This window comes from Gorilla gorilla, chromosome 5, assembly GCF_029281585.2.
Source record: "Gorilla gorilla gorilla isolate KB3781 chromosome 5, NHGRI_mGorGor1-v2.1_pri, whole genome shotgun sequence".
Lineage (NCBI taxonomy): Eukaryota > Metazoa > Chordata > Mammalia > Primates > Hominidae > Gorilla > Gorilla gorilla.
Window position 1 is genome coordinate 69444326 of NC_073229.2, and position 24154 is coordinate 69468479.

At 37.4% G+C, this 24154-nt stretch overlaps 1 protein-coding gene across 1 annotated transcript in view; it reads right to left on the reverse strand.

Moving 5' to 3' along the window:
• Nucleotides 1-24154, reverse strand: part of PKHD1 (PKHD1 ciliary IPT domain containing fibrocystin/polyductin) — a 460859-nt gene that overhangs the window by 34998 nt on the left and 401707 nt on the right. Inside the window, exon 60 of the mRNA XM_031012474.3 lies at nt 7814-8831. Within this exon, the coding sequence (XP_030868334.2) occupies nt 7814-8831 (1018 nt within the window). The remainder of the gene's footprint in view (nt 1-7813; nt 8832-24154) is intronic.

Consider the following 24154-nt stretch of genomic DNA (forward strand, 5'->3'; position numbering starts at 1 on the left):
CCAACTGCCTGAACACCCGCTAAAAGGCCCATTCCTGACACACTTTAAAGTTTATTGTGAGCAAACATCTCTTGTTAAGTGTAAACAGCATCTCACTGGAGGTCACAGACTTGCTGCTGCAGCATATCCCAAGGTAATACCACTTTAAGCTCCACATAAACTCTTAAGCAGTTTCTATCCTAAAACCTGACCGTAGGTGGTACTGTTTTTTACGATATGTTATAATAGTGCAATAAATCTGTTAGCTTAAAATCGAATCTCCGTGGCCTTTTAGAGAAATCATCATTAAATGCAGGGTCCTGTTAATGATGCCATCGAAGTGAAATTGTTTAATCTGCTAAGGGGGTGAAAGGTCACCAAATGAATTTTTTATAATACATCAACTTGACACGCAATAGGGAAAACTGTAATAGATAAAAGCAAAGGAAAAGGGCACTGTCTTCTTCTGATAGGTCAATAGCAGCCAAGAGAGTCACTCATCCACTTTCCTTTCACAATGGGCTCCTTTTGCATTTAATATGGACACCCAATTAATACCTCAGCACCACAGACAACCTCATTTTAGGTGACTTATAGCAATTTCTCCCCCTTCCCTGAAATGAAAGTGATCACAATACATCATAGCATTGTGCGAATTAACGTTAATTGATTCAAGTTACCAAGCAATGATGGGCCACTTATATAATCTAGGCGTTATTGGGTGCTAGAAGGGATGGAGGGAAGATTAGATTCCAGTGTCCGTTGCTGTGACGACGGGAGTCACCTGATGCCTTGTTAGACAGTTGTAAGGTTCTATTGCTGGCCCCAGTGGGGTCGTCAGTAAACTGGAGTGATGTCCAAACATCATTACATGCTGCTCCAATATTAAAGCAAAGGGATTAGCAACTTATTGCAAGCAACCTGGATTTGTCATTGTGCTGTCGTTATCCAATTTCCAACTGCTAATGTGACTGTAGCCTGCAGGCAGAAGGACCTACAGCCAAACTTTAAAAAATGGGGGAGAAAAGTTCCCTCCATTCATCCCAGTTTTTACCATTATTTAATAGCTTCCAATACCCAGTTAGGTATGTGAGAGATTTTTTTTTCTGCAATGCTTAAATGCAGGCTATAGGAGAAAAGTCAAGAAAATACAGAAATTTCCCATTAAGAGATCACTCCTATTCATGTCATTATTCTTGCTTTTTGATTCCACCAGATCTGAAATGTTTACCCTGTAAAAGACGGAATTATTTCTATTTGCATGGAAAACTCAGAGAGCAAGTAAGTTTTATTAGTGAAAACTGGCTCTCAACAAGACCTACTGTGGTGGGGTGAGGTGAAGTTGGGGTGGAAATCAGAGATACTCTCTCTTCAAACTTCTTCTCAAAGGTACTAGGCCGAGTTCCTATAAAAAGCCTCATGTTTTGATTGAATGCTTCATGATGTCCTGAGCATTTTTTATCTCTCTTGTTTTAAATAGGCTAGATAAGGCCAAATATTCTATATGTGCCACAAGGGGACTTGAAATATAAAATGATTTTGGACAATTTTGTACCCTGAAAGAAAAAAGTAAATTCTTTAGTCAATTCTAAAGAATTCTAAAATATATATATTATGTTTATATATAGGGAAAACACAAATCTAATATCAACATATTTCTATATAGTTAACAAATACATGTTAACCCTTCTACTATGTACAAACGTTGTTCAAGGCACTGTGAGATATGCAAAGATATAGAACACTGTGATCTCTCCCCCTCAAGAATAACCTTCTGTATACTTTGTATGACAAGAATGACTTTTCTGGTTATCCTTCTAAGTTGATAGATACAATTTTCTTACCTTTCATGGTCCTGATGCTCCCTGTTAAGCCTATCTAGGCTTTCTTAGCAAATAGCCAATTCCTAAGAGGGAAGAAATGTCTTATGATCTGACGGATTTTTTCTGGCACTGTGGTCTAGTAGTTCCAAGCCTGGCATGTTGTAAGCACCCAGTACATGTTGCTATAGTAACACTTGCCAAATCAGTACCTACTATGCATCCCCTCTGTTCTTAGGTCACTAATTGCCTCTGAAAAACTACCACTCATCTTTGCCTTCAACTTCACATTCTGGGGCACTCCTCAAGCAGTGTGCTTACTTCTATTCTGTGATACTTCTGATTAAACTCTTGTGATTCCATGGAATTATTCATTTAAAAATGAGATTCCAGTAACCTTAGGTATAACTTGCAGTGGATCAGAAGTATATAAAGACACAGAATAAACACGGTACATCTTCCAACAATTCAGGGGACAACTACACCTCTTAGGAGTTGACTAGCTGTTAAGTAAGCCTAGATGGGTTTAACAGGACATAAGGACAATGAAAGATAACTAAAATCAATTATAAGCAAAAATCAGGGGACAAAAACCTAAGTATTTTAATTGGTAAATCATTTAAAACAATATTTTATAATAAATCTAGCATGAGTATTTTATCTAGGAGAATGAAAACTCTGCATTTTTAAAGACCATACACAAAATAATCAAATTTTCCTGTTTAGCCTGGGGAGCTGTAGCAGTCATAAGTCTGTACAGGAAAACAGAAATCACTCAAGGTCTTTCTAATGGAAGAGATTTAATTCAAGATATTGGTTGCACAGGAGTTTTAGAATAGTAGAAAAGTAAAACAGGCTACCTTTCACTGTATGTGATATATTGAATGATAATTTACTGTGATTTACAGTGTGCTTAGGCACACTTGAGAATATAATCATAAGTCAAAACCTTGACCACCTAATAAATTTTATAAAGATTAACATTTTATACTCAAGTTAATGTTACAAAAAACTGGATTAATGGCTAAGCAGCTTCATAGAGAATTAATGATTTATTTGTAATAGATACGGAATGAGATTTAGTATAACATCTTCTCATTAAATAGTTGAATAAATGTTGTTTTTCATATCCATTAATTTTCAAATCTCTAGATTCTTATAGGGACCATATGATATTTTGAACATAATAGCTGTTCGGTTAACACTGGGGAATAAAAAACATTGACATGTAAGCTTTCAAGAGTCTATTATATTTACCTATGAGTTCACTATGTGTACAAATAATTCTTAAATTAATTGATTTTAAGTTAGTGTCGTCTGATTTTGGAATTAGAACTTTTCTGGATGTGGATATGTCAACAGCAACAATAAATTACAATTAGCATCCTTTTCACAGCAAAATAGCAAAAAAAATACAATAGATTACAATTAGCATCCTTTTCACAGCAAAATAGCAGAAAAAATACAAACCGCAGGACAAGAACTAAAGATTTAGTGGTCTGGCACCATTCAGTATAAGAAAAATAGTACCCAAGGGCATCACAGCAAAAACAGGATTGTGAAGTAAATGATAGATTTAATGATGACCATGAATCGTCATAACAAATGTGAACAGTCTACATTATTTCCCATTGAATAAGCCTGGGTATTATGCAATCTTTGTCTTTTTTTAACGTTTAAGAGTTGAAGACTTGGCCGGGCGCGGTGGCTCACGCCTGTAATCCCAGCACTTTGGGAGGCCGAGGCGGGCGGATCACGAGGTCAGGAGATCGAGACCATCCTGGCTAACATGGTGAAACCCCGTCTCTACTAAAAATACAAAAAATTAACCGGGCGTAGTGGCGGGCGCCTGTAGTCCCAGCTACTCGGGAGGCTGAGGCAGGAGAATGGCGTGAACCCGGGAGGCGGAGCTTGCAGTGAGCTGAGATTGCGCCACTGCACTCCAGCCTGGGCGACAGAGCCAGACTCCGTCTCAAAAAAAAAAAAAAAAAAAAGAGTTGAAGACTTTTTAAAATGCTTGTTATTAATGGAACAATTTTTAATTGTATGGAAGGCTTGCTTACGTAGAACATCTCACTTTCCCACAAAGCCACACATATGAAATAAGATTACAATAATTTTGCCATCGACCCAATTAAACAAAGTAGTGAATTTGTACTGTAGTGAAAAGAAGAAATGATGTAAAAACACTCTTTAATGGCAAAGTTGTGATTTTTGTCATGGGGAAGAAAAGAGACAAGCTGGCAATATAGGAATCTCTTCTAGGATGAACATTCTGCCGGTCTGGAAAAGAACATACTTCCTTGCTGATAGAAAGATTCTACTCTCTCATGCTCCAAACAGCTCTCTTCTAGAAAGCAGGTGCCCAGGATACATAAAGAGGAGAAGATGCAGAAGAGAAAATGTTAAAGGTGACTGAATGCCAAAAGACTTGTATAATTGATTGGCTTTCCTGGTTTTCTTCTCTATTCCAAAGCAACCTGATAGGGTGCTCCTTATGCAGAATGGGGGAACTTAAAAAGCTACTAATATGATAAGTATATACACATTGCACACACCCAGACACACACTCCCACAGTGTCATGCTCACCCTCACAGTAACTGTTTTCATGGCCCAAAATTCATGGCAATGTCACAAACAAAGAGCTTTATGTGATATGGCATATTACTTTCTATTGCTGTATAACAAATTACCACAGTCAGTGGCTTACAGTAACACAAATGTGTTATCTCCAGGGAGTGGGCCAGGAGTCCAGACAGGTTTGGCTGGGTTTACTGAAGAGTTCACTTCCAAACAGGTTGTTGGAAGAATGCATTTCCTATGACTACAGAATTGAGGTCCCTGCAAAACCACAATGAGATACTATCTCATGCCAGTCAGAAAGGCAATTATTAAAAAGTCAGGAAACAACAGATGCTGGTGAGCCTGTGGAGAAATAGGAACACTTTTACACTGTTGGTGGGAGTGTAAATTAGTTCAACCATTGTGGAAGACAGTGTGGCGATTCCTCAAGGATCTAGAAGAAGAAATACCATTTGACTCAGCAATCCCACTACTGGGGATATACCCAAAGGATTATTTATAAATCATTCTACTATAAAGACACATGCACACATATGTTTATTGCAGCACTATTCACAATAGCAAAGACTTGGAACCAACCCAAATGCCCATCAATGATAGACTGGATAAAGAAATGTGGCACATATACACCATGGAATGCTATGCAGTCATAAAAAAGAATCAGTTCATGTCCTTTGCAGAGACAAGGACAAAGCTGGAAGCCATCATTCTCAGCAAACTAACACAGGAACAGAAAACCAAACACCGCATGTTCTCACTCATAAGTGGGAGGTGAATAATGACAATACATGGACACAGTGAGGGGAACATCACACACCGGGGCCTGTTGACGGGTGGGGAGCAAGGGAAGGAAGAGCATTAGGACAAATACCTAACGCATGTGGGGCTGAAAACCTAGATGGCAGGTTGATAGGTGCAGCAAACCACCATGCCACATGCAAGAAAACAACAAATGACCACAGAGATCAACAAAGTTTTGGAAGTTGGAAAACATGGTGATGGAAACTTAGCTAAGCAGAGGATCCTTGAATCCAGATGCCTCTAGAGAAAGAACAGAAGAGGCTAGTTCACTGTGTATTATTTACTTTAAAAGTAGATGGCTACTCCGTTTCTTCCCACAAAACAGAGTTGGTAGCTTGTAGCTTTTCTTTCTTTCTTTTTTTTTTTTTTTTTTAAGACAGTATCTGGCTCTGTCACCCAGGCTGGTGTGTAGTGGCACAATCTCAGCTCATTGCAACCTCTCTCTTCCAGGCTAAAACAATCCTCCCACCTCAGCCTTCCAAGTAGCTGGGACTACAGGCATGCACCATCACATCCAGCTAATTTTTGTGTTTTTGTAGAGACGGGGTTTCACCATGTTGCCTAGGCTGGTCTCAAACTCCTGCGCTCAAGCTATCCACCTACCTCCACCTCCCGAAGTGCTGAGATTACAGGTGTGAGCCATCATGCCTGGCCCAAAGTTGGTAGCTTTTGAAAGTAGCTAGTACTCTCTTAGAAAAATGTGTCCAGTATGGCCTGAATTTGTTGAAATGCATATAAGCTCATTAAATTAACAAGAGCAAACCACTGGAGAACACCCTTGGTACTTTTCCATGAAAAAACTTAAAGTATAATAATAATTAAAAAAAAAAAGAAAGAACTGCATTCCCAGACTCATTTCTGCTGGCTTAAGGTCAGTTCACGGGCTCGTCAATGGCTCTCCAGTGAGTTCAATGGAAGACCCAACTGACTGTGATCAAAGCTGAAAGAAACAAGGCTGGCTCTGGAGACTGTGTCGGGCTTTAGGGTTTTGTTTCGTTTTGGTTTGGTGCAACACTGGAAAACATGAGAAACCTTGCTAATTCTCACCGAATGCCATAGGATATGGCATTTCTCATTCGGGAGAAATTTGTTCAGACATACTTAAGAAGCAGCCCTTCTTTATCTTCAGAAGATTTACTCTTTGCCTTATGTCTAGAAAATGTCTTTTAAAATGCTAAAGAAAAAGAGAGAGAGATAGGGGGATAGAACACATTCCAACACAAAATCAATGCTATATTACACACTTTGAACTGTTTCTTATTAAATCAGAAATAACTGAGTCAAAAGTAAAAAAACATGATGGCTATGACAAATGGTGGGTGATAAATAAAAGTGATCTTTTCTCTGAAGCTGTTTCACTTCCTCATGATAGAATGGCATGCCCCACATATATGTGTGTATATATCTAAACTTGTGCTGGATCCACTCTCTGCTGGTTTTCTTCTGATGTACCTCTATTGCTTCTACTCATTGACTTTTCTCTGTTTCTAGTTAAAAGCACAATATTAACTGAGTCGTCTTTTATATATAATATAAAATCAGTCATTTTGGAATTACGACCTATTAGAAAGCTCAGTACTGTAAAATCTAAATAAAATTAAGCAATAAACTGACTCTCTCTCTAGACAAAAACTATTCATGTATGTATACTTATAATATACTTATAAGAACTCAGTGGGATCTAAATAAAATTGGGCAAAAGGAAAGATATTTAAATGTAAGCTAAGATGCATCAGCATCATTCCTTTAAGCATTCTAATTCTCATACCACCATACACAATATTATAATAATGTCACTAACATGGTGAAGGTTTGGTAGTTGACAAAAATATCCAAAACTGAATAAATTTTGAATAATAATAAGCTATGAGTACCTTTTAATTTTAAGTTAACAATTCCCAAAGGCCCTAAATCAACCAGATCCAGAAAAATTTGCTTGCATTTTTTCTCATCTTCTTTATATATCAATGTATAGCAGGAAAGAGGAACATCTATCTCTATTATAAACACAAAAACACTAGCTAAACTTTCACTTGGATATGTTGCTCTGTGTACAAAAAGACAATCAATGTATTAGCTGAATATTTCTCCAAGTGTGAGGACGTGGTTTTCTTTTTAGTTTTGCTTTTTATTTAAGTTCTACCAAATTCCACATTCACTGGAGATGGTTGTATAGAAGTAGTCACTACCCATTAAATACTAATAGCTTATTAGCACTATCACAAATAAAATGATATAGCAGTACCAACAGAATAACATCTATTTCACTTTACCAACCCTAGAACCTAGCCCATTGCTTAAATTCATTAAATAAATAAATAAACAATCAAATGAACTAAAAACAAGTTGCTTCAAAAATATCTCTTCCTACATGCTTTTCACCTTAAGGAATCAAAATATAATGTTTTCTACCACCTTGGAAATAGAATAATCATGAAAAACATGAATTTAATATAGAATCTAAAAACTAAGAATTTAAGTCTTTAAATGACTCTTTGAATTTTTATTCTTATCTTAAAAAGCAGACGAGTTATATGATTCAGTGTAAGTAGATTGACATTTGCAACATATGTCAATATGGACCTAAAAAATCAGCCCTCATTTGGATGTGAATATAATTAGTACTTACCCATAGCCAATGACTCCCTTTGACTGAGTAACTAGTAAGGCCCCGATAGTCATATTCAGAACATTCTCTAGTACCCCAGTCTGTTGAGCAGTGATGACTTGATGAGCCAACTTCTGTAATTTGTTACTTGATAAGGATGAAATCATTCCAGTGCTCCTTACTGTTGGCGAATCACCAATTTCAATGATAATCACTTTTGAGATAGTTTCCACAGTCATTGGGGGTGAAGCCCTATGTGAGTTCATTTCCATCGTGAGAGGCCTACGTTGACCAACTCTTCTATAATGACTAGCGCAAGTCACAGTAGGGCAATTGCGCTTTCTTTTTGCTCTACTGTCAGCAATGGCCTTTAAGGTCTCTTCATGGCCAGGCATCTCGTGAATAAACCTGATTTGGTTTTGGCCAATCTGTAAGAAGTTAGTTAGTCTTTCGAGTATTACTATTTCCCAGCCTTTTTCTAAGACTGAAACCATCACAGTGAGGGCCAAGTGAATGGAAACACCTGAGCGTATTTCAATGGGCTCCTCTCCTTGTAGGACAACATACAAGAGGTTATCCATGATGTTGAAATAGTTGGCACCAATAGATTCATTCAGCAATAAGGAAGCTGACTGAACCAGAGTGGGTGGAATAAAACTTTCCCCTAAGAAGACGTGGGGGCTCTGGAGCTCATGGTAGAATACAGCCAAGAGAAGCTTGGAGGTACTTTTGTTCCCCAATAGAAAAAAGCGCAAAACTTGAGGAGTTTGATCCATGAAGCAGACTTTGGTGATTTGCCTGGTGGGTAAGATAGAATAGAAAGTAGACACTGACCCAAAAGTAGAGCAGGGAATATTGGCATTTACACTGCTAAAGACATCAACAAAACCACTAGTCACAGATACAACTGGATATAACTTCTGAATTGCCCAAATGGCATCAGCGCTATCAAGAATCAGGACCACTTGGTCAGTCTGTTTGCAGATGAATCCTTGCATCAGAAATTGGTATGTACATTTCTGTTCTTCTCTAAATGTACCTATAAAAGAAAAGAAGCAAAACAAGTGATATATGAATTATAATCTGTCAATGATTATTTGTAATCCATCACTCTTGCCATCATCTATAACTGGATAAAATATTTATTAAACATCTAATTGTGCCAGATACTGAGAGTGTAAGGAAGATTGGGGCAAAATATTTTTAAAAATTAAATAATAGTTCTTTAATATATTTTAAAAGTATATGTTACATAATATGTTATTTAAAGTTAATAATGGAGATAATAACTGAGAAAAGGAGTTGAAGAAGTAAAAGAATCAAGACAATGAAATAATCATTAAGGGCCCTTGAGAAAAAAACAAGATAAACTGTCTTTTACTACTCTCACACACTCCATATAACACAAAATACCTCACCTCTGGTCACCAAAATGTGTAGGTATTTCTCCACACCAACAACCAATTCTCCAGTGGATACAAACTGGGTGTCACATAATTTAACCAAATTCTGATACTAAACAAAGTTAGTGCAGACTCCACAAGGTAAGGGCTCAGTCTTACAAGCATGCCCCTATTTCAGACGCCAATTGCAAGTCCTAGGCTGTGACCTCTGCTTCTGAACAACTGGCTATAAATCAGGGCTCTCAGGACCCCATCCTTGAATTCAATTAACTTGCTAGAGAGGCTTACAAAACTCAGGGAAACATTTACTTATGTTTTTTCATTTATTATAAAGGATATTACAAAAGATGCAGATGAACAGACAGATGGAAGAGACGCATAGGACAAGGCATGTGGGAAGGGGCATGGAGCTTCCATGCCCTCTGCATGTGCCACCCTCAAGATACTTCCATGTGTTCAGCCACCTGAAAGCTCTCCCAATCCTGTCCTTTCAGGCTTTCATGGAGGCTCCATTATGTAGGTATGATTGACTAAGTTATTGGTTGTTAGTGATCGACTCAACCTTCAGACCCTCTCCCTTCCCCGAAATGGCAATGGTGAGGAGATGAGGCTTGATGTTCCAACCCTCTAGTCACGTGGTTGGTTCCCCTGGCAACCAGCCCCCATCCTGAGGCTATCCAGTAGTTGAGGCATCAGCTCATTAGAAAAAAAAGACATTCCTATCACCCAGGAAATTCCAAGGGATTTAGGAACTGTGTATCCAATGTTTCTATCACTTAGGGAATTACAAATGTCTTAGGGCTTCTGTGTCAGCAACCAGAGTCAAAGATCAAATATTCGCACAAAAGAGTCTCCTAGCACTACTGATTTTAGTAGCTCTGCCTCAGGAACCAGAAATATAGACACAGATATAGATATAGATATAGATATAGATACAGATACAGATTTAGATAGATATAAATATAGAAAGAATCTCACAATATCATAGCTCCATAATAGAAATAGGGTATAAGAGAAGGGGTAGTAACATCCAAGCGAATGGGAGAAGAGGTAGATGGAGGGGAATGGGTGGAACAGAGAAATTATGAAGGCATATTAAAATTGAAGAGGTGTGTCTGACCAGATTGTGAAAGAGTTTGGATGTCAAACTATATAATTTTCTCATACTCTATTTTTCCCTAAACATAAAAAGTAAAGAAATACAAGAAGAAGGAAAGAAGTAAGTAGTAACTTTGGAAGTTGTTGATATTAAAGAGTCCAAGTTGAGGATGGTGAGGGTTAATAAAACATTTAAAGGAACAGCGTTATTCATTATTTCTACCATTCTTAATACCTCCTATATGAACCTAGAATAGTTCTTGTTTTGAATCCATAGGGATATTTTATCTTTCAATAAAGAATTTCTTTGATTTAAAATTTATATTCACGAAATCATTCTGTATTGTTTTCTAGATTTTTAAAATTTGCCTTAGTGTAAGTTCATAAAAGTAGCCTAAGAAATGGAACAAAAAATCAAATTATCTTTAATGTAGGAAATACTAGATTTGCATATAATCTAGTCTTTCCTATATTCTTCCATCCATATGATATAATTATAAATCTATGCTAAACCTGTCCATGGTGTTAATAAATTTAACTACCAAATTGTTGGTTCAGAAGTAGGGCACACGGTTTACTTTTTCTTCAACAATAACAGCAAAAACAGGGATGATTAAAAGTCACAAGGAAAACTATAAAATATTTAAAACAATAATAATTATACTTTTACTATATTAAAATTGGGGGAATGAAGTTAAAACAGTACTTTTATGGGAAAATTTATAGTGTTAAATGCTCATATAAGCAAAGAAGAATTATCTAAAAGCAATGTCCTATATGGTACTACCTTAAGAATTTTGAAAAAAGATGCAATGGACAGCATGGTGACTGCAGTTAATAATACTGTATGATATAATTAAAATTTGCTAAGGGGGTAGATCTTAACATATTCTCACCACACACACACATGCACACACACATACAAGTAAAAAGGTAATAATGAGGTAATGGATATATTAGCTTTCGCAATGTGTATGTATATCAAAACATCACATTATATAGTATATCCTAAATATTTAAAATTTTTATTTGTCAATTATGCCTCATAAAAGCTGGAAAAAATAACAGAACTGCACGTCAAAAATTTTTTAAGGAATTTAGAAAAAGATCACAGCAAAGCCAAAGAAAGGAAATAATCAATATGATTGCAGAAATCAATGAAGTAGAAAAGAAACAACAACAAAACAAAATAAAACAATAGAGAAAGCGATTCTTGGAAAACAGCAACAAAATTGACTAACTCTTCCCTAGACTTCTCAAAATAAAGAGAATACAAATCACCAATTTTAAGAATGAAAGAAGGATTATCATTACAGATTCTGCAGAAAAAAAAGAGAAACTATTACAAACATTTGCCAACACATTCAACAACTTAAAGTAGACAAATTTCTTTAAAATCGACACAAGATAAAACAGAAATTTTGACCTGTTCTATGTCTCTTAATGAAATTGGATTCATTGCATTGAATGCTAAAGATTAAATAAAAATTTAATTATCAAATTTAAAGGAATAGTCTCCTTTTTTTTAACCTTCACGTTGTGTTTTTTTTCCCTGTGATTATATCATAGGCTAACTCTAATGTTAAGAGTTGTCTTCAGAAGCATGGATCCAGTATGAAGGCAAATTAATTGCATGGTCTTAATGGCCCTAGAAATTTTGTTTTGAGATCCTGATGCACCAATCTCTACTACAGTTATATCTTTTCCAAATAAGACAGTTAGGTAACATTTCCTCATGGGAAATCCTCAAATCACAGAGGTTCCCCTTTTCTAAACTTGGCAGCTCACTCTCCTTTTTACACATTTTTTTCAGCCATGCTGATGTTATTGATTAATCACTCACATTCCATCCAATTTTATAAATCTCTGGCTTTGTTCTTCCTACTTCTCATCTAAGAGATATAATGTCTTAAAGTGACCTCTAAAGATGTACATTTCTGTTAGAATTATAAATAAATAATTAAACAAAAACAATCACTTCCTTTGCTGATGATTCTCAATCATTCTCTGCTACCATCTAACTGTATGTAATTTGATAAATCACATGACGTTAGTAGGCATCAGTGTTCTTAAGGGTTATCTCTTCAGGTCAGGGACAATATCTCATCTCTAAATCACCACAAGGGTCAGCATTCTATCTCAAGCACAGTAGATGCTTTTAATATTTATTAGCTGATTGATATGTAATGTCCTTTTCAAAATTCCTATTCTTCAAATCACTTTATGTGTTCTTGTCAGGTGTCTAATTATAAGACTCTTACTCTATAATACAAATATATTTTAAGTCAACTCAGCATAACAATAATAATTGAGTATATCACAAAAATTTATTGTATCATCCTCTAAATTGATTCTTAATATATGTTAGGCAATATTGTAATACATCTATTTCACATGTATCCATAAGATTGAAATTATGGCTGACTATACTTTTATAAATTTTCTTCTGCTATTGTATCTCATAGTTGATTTGTCCACAACAGGTTCTGTTGTAATAAAGCATTTTGGGAACAATTCATTTATTCATTAAATAAATACACATGGGTGGAAAATAAGTTTTTCTTTCATACCTCCATTCCTTATGACAGGTAACTTCCAAGGCCAAAATAATAAAAAATGGCCTTTTAAAATGTAATTAACATTTTTTTGGAGTAATAAGGTACAGGAGTTATACTAGTAGGATGTATACCTTCAAAGAGGCCCATTATTACTTATTTATTTATTTTTACATATTCCACCCAGAAGCCAGTCTGTCATAAAGGCTGGTCACCCAAGCCACTTCTGCCTCAAGGATCCAAAGTTCCCCATTTCACTATTCAGTCATGACACTGGATGAAAAAGAATATGACAAACTACCTAGGTAGAAGGCAGGAGCTTGAGAGGGAGAGAAGGAGACAGAGGGAGAAAAGGGTTTGAATCGTGCAGGGTTGGAGCCCGAGAGGGCACAATCTCTGCTGAAAGTGTGTGATGCAGAGCCCTTGCACACCCTGGAGAGTTTAGCCCAGGACTGGTCCATGAGGAAACTCAGGAATAAGATGATAGAGAATGAAAATTCACAAATCTTTATGACCCATTGGCATTTTGTATGAATTTAATTACAAACCCTAGATTGTGGTAAGGAATTGGATAAACATTTATTTGGATTCCTTGTGCATGCAGTAAGATTTTGTTACTATGGCTCCTCTCTCTAGTTGCCATATTGTTATTATTAAGCACTGTGTTAAAACTAGAGATCAAATGCCAGGCTTCTCAACTATGTGTTAGTTATTTGCTTGTTTAAACTTAGCCAATTACCTTCCTGATTGCAAAGGAACTAGTGCAATGCCAATTACACGCATTATTTTTATTCCTATTTTCTCCCATTTTTATGTTTTAAACCTCTGTGTATGAATACCTTGCTATGAAAGGACCACATGGATTTTGATTTCTCATATCTGGTTGGAGATTTACCCCTATGACCTTCAGAAAGTTAATAATTAGTATCTTCTTATTTAAATAAAGAGTTTCATCAAATATTAGTTATTATAAAATATTCTCATCATTCTTTCCATTCTACACTCCCCAAAAATGAAAAATATACTCATTTTTATTCAAGATAAGAATAAAGAATATTTAAATTACTTCTTTGGTTCAGATCTTCTTGACAAAACATACAACGAACAAGATATCTTTTCTCCAGAATATACTCTTTATAATTTTTTCTACCCTAGGAAAAATACTGTACAAAAAAATCTGTAATAAATAACAAATTAGTTATATTTCAAGGCTATGTAGTCTTGTGACAGATATACTTTTTCTAGCCCAATGTTTCTCAGAAGTCAGAGCTGAGGTTTCTTTATTAGTAATATGAGAATGATGATTGGGATGTGACTGCCCCAAACTCTTTATAGAGATGAAGGTATATACAAGTAGCTTTACCCACTGAGGGGAAAAATGATTTGTATATCAGATATATTATTGTGAATAAGTAGAAAATTTTCCTTTTATAAAGAAAGTTAAAACAGACCCCAAAAAACCCCACAAATTAAATAATCCCACCAAACAATTAGTCATCTCTGATAATACAAGCCTATTTCAGCAAGAACTTTTACCTTAGAGTTTTGACAATAAGGATTCTGTACAAATGAAATGCCCTACATGAGCTGAAAAGTAGGTTCTTTTATCTTTAATGTTATTGGAATAAACCAGTCTAACACTCACAATGAAATTGTGAGAAGCAGCTAATGCACAGATGTAATAATTCAGAGTCTCTTAAAATGTACATTTCAAAAAGGTAGATTGTCGTGTTTAGATGCAAGCTGAAGTGCTGTAGATAAGACAGAACTCATAAAAAGTGAGAGGCTAATGTTGGAGGGAGTGGATGACTGACACAGTAAGCTCTCTGAGAGGCTAAGGAAGAACAGGGTCCACAGCCTTCTTAAATAAGATGGGATTGGATAGGTTGAAAGACTTCATCTCCCTTGAAGCAGGAAGGAGGGCAGAGAGCGTAAGTGCAGGTGGAGGTCGGTGGGAGATTGAAGGCACTCTATCTGCTGGGAGGTGTGAGGCAAGCACGGTTATCAACAGGAAGTCAAGTATGACGGTGAGTATTGGGGGCTAAGATGAGGGGCAGGAAAGTTGGGTCAAATGTTTGTGGACTGAGAAGATGGTATAAAACAGTCATTGTGAAAGAGGTGCAAACTCAGTCTTTCTGTTACTTTAGTGCTTATACAATGTGAGGGAACCATTCCATAAAAGTAGGTACAAAGATATGAATTCAAAATTTGGAGTGGGAATGAATTATTTAAAATGAGAAAAAAAGTCACAACACAATTATGTTTTAAAAACCTCGTAAGTACCACAAACATGATAAAATCTAGGGAAAGGTAATACATATACTACCCAGCTTACCTCTGTATCATCCTTCCTATATTTTATTGTAACTATTGTATTGCTTCTTCATATAACAACAATGTTGTAATATTTTTTATAGAGAAGATAGAAAGATAATTTAGTTTTTTCTATAGCTTGGATGATTGACATTTGTTTCCCATAATTTCACTGGTAGTTTAGAAGAATTTGTTTCAGCTTCGCAACTCACTATTGGTATGTGCAAATGTTTAGAATTTTTTTTTTAAATTTATTATAATACTTTAAGTTTTAGGGTACATGTGCACAATGTGCAGGTTACATATGTATACATGTGCCATGCTGGTGCGCTGCACCCACTAACTTGTCATCTAGCATTAGGTATATCTCCCAATGCTATCCCTCCCCGCTCCCCCGACCCCACAACAGTCCCCAGAGTGTGATGTTCCTCTTCCTGTGTCCATGTGTTCTCATTGTTCAATTCCCACCTATGAGTGAGAATATGCGGTGTTTGGTTTTTTGTTCTTGTGATAGTTTACTGAGAATGATGATTTCCAATTTCATCCATGTCCCTACAAAGGACATGAACTCATCATTTTTTATGGCTGCATAGTATTCCATGGTGTATATGTGCCACATTTTCTTAATCCAGTCTACCATTGTTGGACATTTGGGTTGGTTCCAAGTCTTTGCTATTGTGAATAATGCCGCAATAAACATACATGTGCATGTGTCTTTATAGCAGCATGATTTATAGTCCTTTGGGTATATACCTAGTAATGGGATGGCTGGGTCAAATGGTATTTCTAGTTCTACATCCCTGAGGAATCGCCACACTGACTTCCACAATGGTTGAACTAGTTTACAGTCCCACCAACAGTGTAAAAGTGTTCCTATTTCTCCACATCCTCTCCAGCACCTGTTGTTTCCTGACTTTTTAATGATTGCCATTCTAACTGGTGTGAGATGGTATCTCATTGTGGTTTTGATTTGCATTTCTCTGATGGCCAGTGACGGTGAGCATTTTTTCATGTGTTTTTTGGCTGCATAAATGTCTTCTTTTGAGAAGTGTCTGTTCATGTCCTTCACCCACTTTTTAATGGGGTTGTTTGTTTGTTTCTTGTAAATTTGTTTGAGTTCATTGTAGATTCTGGATATTAGCCCTTTGTCAGATGAGTAGGTTGTGAAAATTTTCTCCCATTTTGTAGGTTGCCTGTTCACTCTGATGGTAGTTTCTTTTGCTGTGCAGAAGCTCGTTAGTTTAATTAGACCCCATTTGTCAATTTTGGCTTTTGTGGCCATTGCTTTTGGTGTTTTAGACATGAAGTCCTTGCCCATGCCTATGTCCTGAATGGTAATGCCTAGGTTTTCTTCTAGGGTTTTTATGGTTTTACGTCTAACGTTTAAGTCTTTAATCCATCTTGAATTGATTGTTGTATAAGGTGTAAGGAAGGGATCCAGTTTCAGCTTTCTACATATGGCTAGCCAGTTTTCCCAGCACCATTTATTAAATAGGGAATCCCTTCCCCATTGCTTGTTTTTCTCAGGTTTGTCAAAGATCAGATAGTTGGAGATATGCGGCATTATTTCTGAGGGCTCTGTTCTGTTCCATTGATCTATATCTCTGTTTTGGTACCAGTACCATGCTGTTTTGGTTACTGTAGCCTTGTAGTATAGTTTGAAGTCAGGTAGGGTGATGCCTCCAGCTTTGTTCTTTTGGCTTAGGATTGACTTGGTGATGTGGGCTCTTTTTTGGTTCCGTATGAACTTTAAAGTAGTTTTTTCCAATTCTGTGAAGAAAGTCATTGGTAGCTTGATGAGGATGGCACTGAATCTGTAAATTACCTTGGGCAGTATGGCCATTTTCACAATATTGATTCTTCCTACCCATGAGCATGGAATGTTCTTCCATTTGTTTGCATCCTCTTTTATTTCATTGAGCAGTGGTTTGTAGTTCTCCTTGAAGAGGTCCTTCACATCCTTGTAAGTTGGATTCCTAGGTATTTTATTCTCTTTGAAGCAATTGTGAATGGGAGTTCACTCATGATTTGTTTCTCTGTTTGTCTGTTGTTGGTGTATAAGAATGCTTGTGATTTTTATACACTGATTTTGTATCCTGAGACTTTGCTGAAGTTGCTTATCAGCTTAAGGAGATTTTGGGCTAAGACAATGGGGTTTTCTAGATATACAATCATGTCGTCTGCAAACGGGGACAATTTGACTTCCTCTTTTCCTAATTGAATACCCTTTATTTCCTTCTCCTGCCTAATTGCCCTGGCCAGAACTTCCAACACTATGTTGAATAGGAGTGGTGAGAGAGGGCATCCCTGTCTTGTGCCACTTTTCAAAGGGAATGCTTCCAGTTTTTGCCCATTCAGTATGATACTGGCTGTGGGTTTGTCAAAGATAGCTCTTATTATTTTGAGATACGTCCCATCAATACCTAATTTATTGAGAGTTTTTAGCATGAAGGGTTGTTGAATTTTGTCAAAGGCCTTTTCTGCATCTATTGAGATAATCCTGTGGTTTTTGTCTTCGGCTCTGTTTATATGCTGGATTACATGTATTGATTTGCATATATTGAACCAGCCTTGCATCCCAGGGATGAAGCCCACTTGATCATGATGGATAAGCTGTTTGATGTGCTGCTGGATTCGGTTTGCCAGTATTTTATTGAGGAATTTTGCATCAATGTTCATCAAGGATATTGGTCTAAAGTTCTCTTTTTTGGTTGTGTCTCTGCCTGGCTTTGGTATCAGGATGATGCTGGCCTCATAAAATGAGTTAGGGAGGATTCCCTCTTTTTCTATTGACTGGAATAGTTTCAGAAGGAATGGTACCAGTTCCTCCTTGTACCTCTGGTAGAATTCGGCTGTGAATCCATCTGGTCCTGGACTCTTTTTGGTTGGTAAGCTATTGATTATTGCCACAACTTCAGCTCCTGTTATTGGTCTATTCAGAGATTCAACTTCTTCCTGGTTTAGTCTTGGGAGAGTGTATGTGTCCAGGAATTTATCCATTTCTTCTATATTTTCTAGTTTATTTGCATAGAGGTGTTTGTAGTATTCTCTGATGGTAGTTTGTATTTCTGTGGGATGGGTGGTGATATCCCCTTTATCATTTTTTATTGCATCTATTTGATTCTTCTCTCTTTTTTTCTTTATTAGTCTTGCTAGCAGTCTATCAATTTTGTTGATCTTTTCAAAAAACCAGCTCCTGGATTCATTAATTTTTTGAAGGGTTTTTTGTGTCTCTATTTCCTTCAGTTCTGCTATGATTTTAGTTACTTCTTGCCTTCTGCTAGCTTTTGAGTGTGTTTGCTCTTGCTTTTCTAATTCTTTTAATTGTGATGTTAGGGTGTCAATTTTGGATCTTTCCTGCTTTCTCTTGTGGGCATTTAGTGCTATAAATTTCCCTCTACACACTGCTTTGAATATGTCCCAGAGATTCTGGTATGTTGTGTCTTTGTTCTCGTTGGTTTCAAAGAACATCTTTATTTCTGCCTTCATTTCATTATGTACCCAGTAGTCATTCAGGAGCAGGTTGTTCAGTTTCCATGTAGTTGAGTGGTTTTGAGTGAGATTCTTAATCCTGAGTTCTAGTTTGATTGCACTGTGGTCTGAGAGACAGTTTGTTATAATTTCTGTTCTTTTACATTTGCTGAGGAGAGCTTGACTTCCAAGTATGTGGTCAATTTTGGAATAGGTGTGGTGTGGTGCTGAAAAAATTGTATATTCTGTTGATTTGGGGTGGAGAGTTCTGTAGATGTCTATTAGGTCCGCTTGGTGCAGAGCTGAGTTCAATTCCTGGGTATCCTTGTTGATTTTCTGTCTCGTTGATCTGTCTAATGTTGACAGTGGGGTGTTAAAGTCTCCCATTATTAATGTGTGGGAGTCTAAGTCTCTTTGTAGGTCACTCAGGACTTGCTTTATGAATCTGGGTGCTCCTGTATTGGGTGCATATATATTTAGGATAGTTAACTCTTCTTGTTGAATTGATCCCTTTACCATTATGTAATGGCCTTCTTTGTCTCTTTTGATCTTTGTTGGTTTAAAGTCTGTTTTATCAGAGACTAGGATTGCAACCCCTGCCTTTTTTTGTTTTCCATTTGCTTGGTAGATCTTCCTCCATCCTTTTATTTTGAGCCTATGTGTGTCTCTGCATGTGAGATGGGTTTCCTGAATACAGCACACTGATGGGTTTTGACTCTTTATCCAATTTGCCAGTCTGTGTCTTTTAATTGGAGCATTTAGCCCATTTACATTTAACATTAATATTGTTATGTGTGAATTTGATCCTGTCATTATGATGTTAGCTGGTTATTTTGCTGGTTAGTTCATGCAGTTTCTTCCTAGTCTCGATGGTCTTTACATTTTCGCATGATTTTGCAGCGGCTGGTACTGGTTGTTCCTTTCCATGTTTAGAGCTTCCTTCTGGAGCTCTTTTAGGGCAGGCCTGGTGGTGACAAAATCTCTCAGCATTTGCTTGTCTGTCAAGGATTTTATTTCTCCTTCACTTATGAAGCTTAGTTTGGCTGGATATGAAATTCTGGGTTGAAAATTCTTTTCTTTAAGAATGTTGAATATTGGCCCCCACTCTCTTCTGGCTTGTAGAGTTTCTGCCGAGAGATCCGCTGTTAGTCTGATGGGCTTCCCTTTGTGGGTAACCAGACCTTTCTCTCTGGCTGCCCTTAACATTTTTTCCTTCATTTCAACTGTGGTGAATCTGACAGTTATGTGTCTTGGAGTTGCTCTTCTCGAGGAGTATCTTTGTGGCGTTCTCTGTATTTCCTGAATCTGAATGTTGGCCTGCCTTGCTAGATTGGGGAAGTTCTCCTGGATAATATCCTGCAGAGTGTTTTCCAACTTGGTTCCATTCTCCCCGTCACTTTCAGGTACACCGATCAGACGTAGATTTGGTCTTTTCACATAGTCCCATATTTCTTGGAGGCTTTGCTCATTTCTTTTTATTCTTTTTTCTCTAAACTTCCCTTCTTGCTTCATTTCATTCACTTCATCTTCCATCACTGATACCCTTTCTTCCAGTTGATCGCATTGGCTCCTGAGGCTTCTGCATTCTTCACGTAGTTCTCGAGCCTTGGTTTTCAGCTCCATCAGCTCCTTTAAGCACTTCTCTGTATTGGTTATTCTAGTTATACATTCTTCTAAACTTTTTTCAAAGTTTTCAATTTCTTTGCCTTTGGTTTGAATTTCCTCCCGTAGCTTGGAGTAATTTGATTGTCTGAAGACTTCTTCTCTCGGCTCGTCAAAGTCATTCTCCGTCCAGCTTTGTTCCGTTGCTGGTGAGGAACTGCGTTCCTTTAGAGGAGGAGAGGTGCTCTGCTTTTTAGAGTTTCCAGTTTCTGTGCTCTGTTTTTTCCCCATCTTTGTGGTTTTATCTACTTTTGGTCTTTGATGATGGTGATGTACAGATGGGTTTTTGGTGTGGATGTCCTTTCTGTTTGTAAGTTTTCCTTCTAACAGACAGGACCCTCAGATGCAGGTCTGTTGGGGTACCCGGCCGTGTGAGGTGTCAGTCTGCTCCTGCTGGGGGGTGCCTCGCAGTTAGGCTGCTCGGGGGTCAGGGGTCAGGGACCCACTTGAGGAGGCAGTCTGCCCGTTCTCAGATCTCCAGCTGCGTGCTGGGAGAACCACTGCTCTCTTCAAAGCTGTCAGACAGGGACATTTTCATGTTTAGAATTTTTGTCAAATGTGGGAAGTCTCTTAGAAAGATTTTCTCATGTATGAGCTGTAATACTTGAATAAATGTCCACAGAGTAGCTTTTATTGGACTGTTACCCCAATCCTACATCTCTTATACCTTTCACTTTCTCCTCATGTTTTAGGATATGTTCATAACACAGTGTGACCTAGGGTCTGGCTTCTGTGTGTTGCAACACTGGGTAAGTCGACATAGATGTCTAGTAATAATTTTATATAGAAGTGATTAGGAACCATACAAATCACACCCTACTAAGCCCAAATCAAATGCATGTCCAACTCAGTTTCCCCTTAGCTAGATTTCAAAAATGCTGTAGCTAGTCCACTGTCACTCAACCCCACACCACTTATGATGAAGGAATATTTACAGTGGAAAGAGAGAATTATCCTAATTCTGGTTAAAATATCTTAATTTTGAAAATTTTACAAAAGCACAGATCTATGCAAACACATAGCTGAGATTTGTTTCGGAGCCTTGGAAGGGGCCCATGTAAGTGAAGAGCCTGAAACCTAATCTTTATCATCTTCACAGAAAATTTAGTCTGCCTGTGTTGTGGAGAATGTATGAGTACATGCTTTGGCTATACCCAGTAAGATGGAATGGACAAACAGAATGGCTGAGTTTATTCAAGGTTGGGTTCATGCCTGGCTATGCCAAGGACAAAGAGTCATAGGTATTAAAGTTATATACAAAGAACTGATGATAAAAAGCATAGCTCATTTCAGCTGCATAAGAAGGGAAATTAAGGGAAGGCACTCATGCATATTAGAAAAATGCACATGGCAATGAGTTTAATGCCACAAGGAAGGGGCTCTTGAACAATTTGAGTTGGAAAGACCTAAATTATTCCTTGAAAGTATGGTGCTTAAGTTCATGATTTTGAAGTTCAGTCATCATCACAATTTCAATGTTATCACTGTGTCAGTGAGTAGTAAGGTACTGTGGGGGAAAAAGCATACCTGATAGAAATACTAACAGCAATGGCTAACATTTACTGAAGACCTTCTGTGTGTCTGGTATTCTTCTAGAGAGGACTTGAAGATGATATGAACAATGAGAGATTATATATAAACTGACAATATCTAGGCCAGATACCAAAATAGAACTCTGACCAACAAACAGCAGTAACCAGTCCTAGAAGACCAAATAATAACCCGTGAAACAACAAGCCTCAAACAGCCAGTACTTGATTAATAACTGTCTGCTTCCGTGTTTTCCCTGATAATTCCCCAATTTTTGCCTCAGTTTCCAACTTAGAACCAATTAGAGAAAGCAAAATATGTATCCATAACCAACCACATAGGATGCCCCACTTCTAGTTTGACTGTGTCCAGCTTCCCCATGCCAACAGCATTAATCAAAGCATTAACCTGAAGCTTTCCCTTTTTTCCACTATAAAGCTTTCCTACTTTTCTGTGTGCCTTTGCATCTCTACCAAATTGAAGTGATGGTGGCCGACTCACTTGCTATAGCAAGTTCTGATAAATAGCAATTGCCGGTTCTTTGCATAGTCTTTGTTTATTTTCTTAGCAGTCAAGGTTTTGAATGAGTTAGCCACCTTAAGAAAATCACGAAAGAGTTAGGATGAAGAAGAGAACAGTGATCCAGTTTCTTTGGCCTTCAGGGAGTGAAGAGCCATGCTGATTATGTCAATAAGACTCATGAAGCAGGTAGTCAGCCAGATGGTGTCAGCCTCAGAGGGGCAGGGGTTTTATTAAGGGATATTATTTAGGACACGGGAGCAGCATGGAAACATGAAAGACACCTTAAGGATTGAGTGTGTGGCTTAAAGAGGCTTTAAAAAGAGTGGAATCTTTAGAAGATGGCTAGGTTCCAGTTGAGGTAAATGAGTGAAAAGAATGTTCTTTGAATATAAAGAAGAGTTTGCTGATCCCAAGTACAAACTTTCTCACAGCACCAGGAACAACTTTTGGAGGAACGGAGTAAAAGGTTGGGTGAGCTCATGAATGGATTGGGAAGGAGATGTGTATTCTAGAGATGGTAGATAGAGAGTGGTAGACATGTAGGTAGTGACTGAGGAAAGCTGGGATATTAAGAAAAACATATTGCATCCTTATACTAACAGTGGTGTAAAAATCAGGGACTATCAGAGGAGCCTGAAGGGTTTCCCACAGTTTTTGTCAGTGGGAGGCTCTGGTATACTGCTTAAAGAGATCTTATGTGGCAGGATGGTGGTCACACCATTGTCATTTCAGCTATCACATAATGGTTGCTTAGGAGAGCTGTAGGTACAGATATATCTGTTAAGAAACCCACAGACTAACGAGTGTGGTGCTTGGAAGTGGGACAGGCCAGGATAGAGATTAGAATGGCAAAGAAGAAGCTTTGACTTCACTACAAAGATGCCCTCGAGACATAAGGTTGGTGGTCCTTCCTTCCTCCTTTCCTTCCTTCTTCCTTCTTCAATTCTTTTCTTCCTTCTCTACTTCCCTTCCCTAAAACTTTCTAATAGCAAGTTTAATTATCCATAGTTCATAGAGAAAAAACTTGAGCCACAGCAATTTTAACTCCGTATAATTAATTAGTAGTAATGATGAAGATGAGGAAGAAGAAAAAAAGCATATTTCTAAACTTCTACCTGTCCCTTTGGCAAAGTTAAATGTAGTCTAAATAACTCCCCTTTTGGCCTGTGTTTAGACTTAAGGTTCAGGGTGATGATTTATCCTGTGAGAAAGGGGCTGTAATAACTAGAAGTTCTCTCTGCACAATTTATTGACAGGCACACATGGAAAAGTGTTTGACGATTTGTCAAATCACATATTTGCAAGAGTCCATTTGCTGTGTTATGTCTTCATTTGGCCTTTTTAATATTTTATCATACTATCCCAGGAGTATAAAGATATAGCCACATATTTAGCAAAGACAATAGCCTAAGGATTATCAACAAGTAATATTAATTATCCACTTTTGTAGCCAGACTTGAAATCCTGGTCTTCATAAATTAAAAAATATATATATTTTTTATTTTTTCAGAGTTTACCAATGACTAAGAGATGGGGTAGTTTGTCAGTATCTTATTCATTTTCCTAGGTCACCTTTAATCAATCCTCCTATTTTAATTTTGGCGTGAGGCAAACATAAAGCACACACAAGCAGGGTTCCAGAGCCACCAAATGGGTGTAGTTCTTAATTATGGCAGAGAATACACATTAACTACTTAAGAGGGTGACAGACCTCAGAGCTCAATCCTCAGCCACTACTGGCAGGAGCCTGCAGTGACAGTTCAGCATCACTTCTATAGAGCGTTCCGTTTTTCCTTCCTCTGGATTTG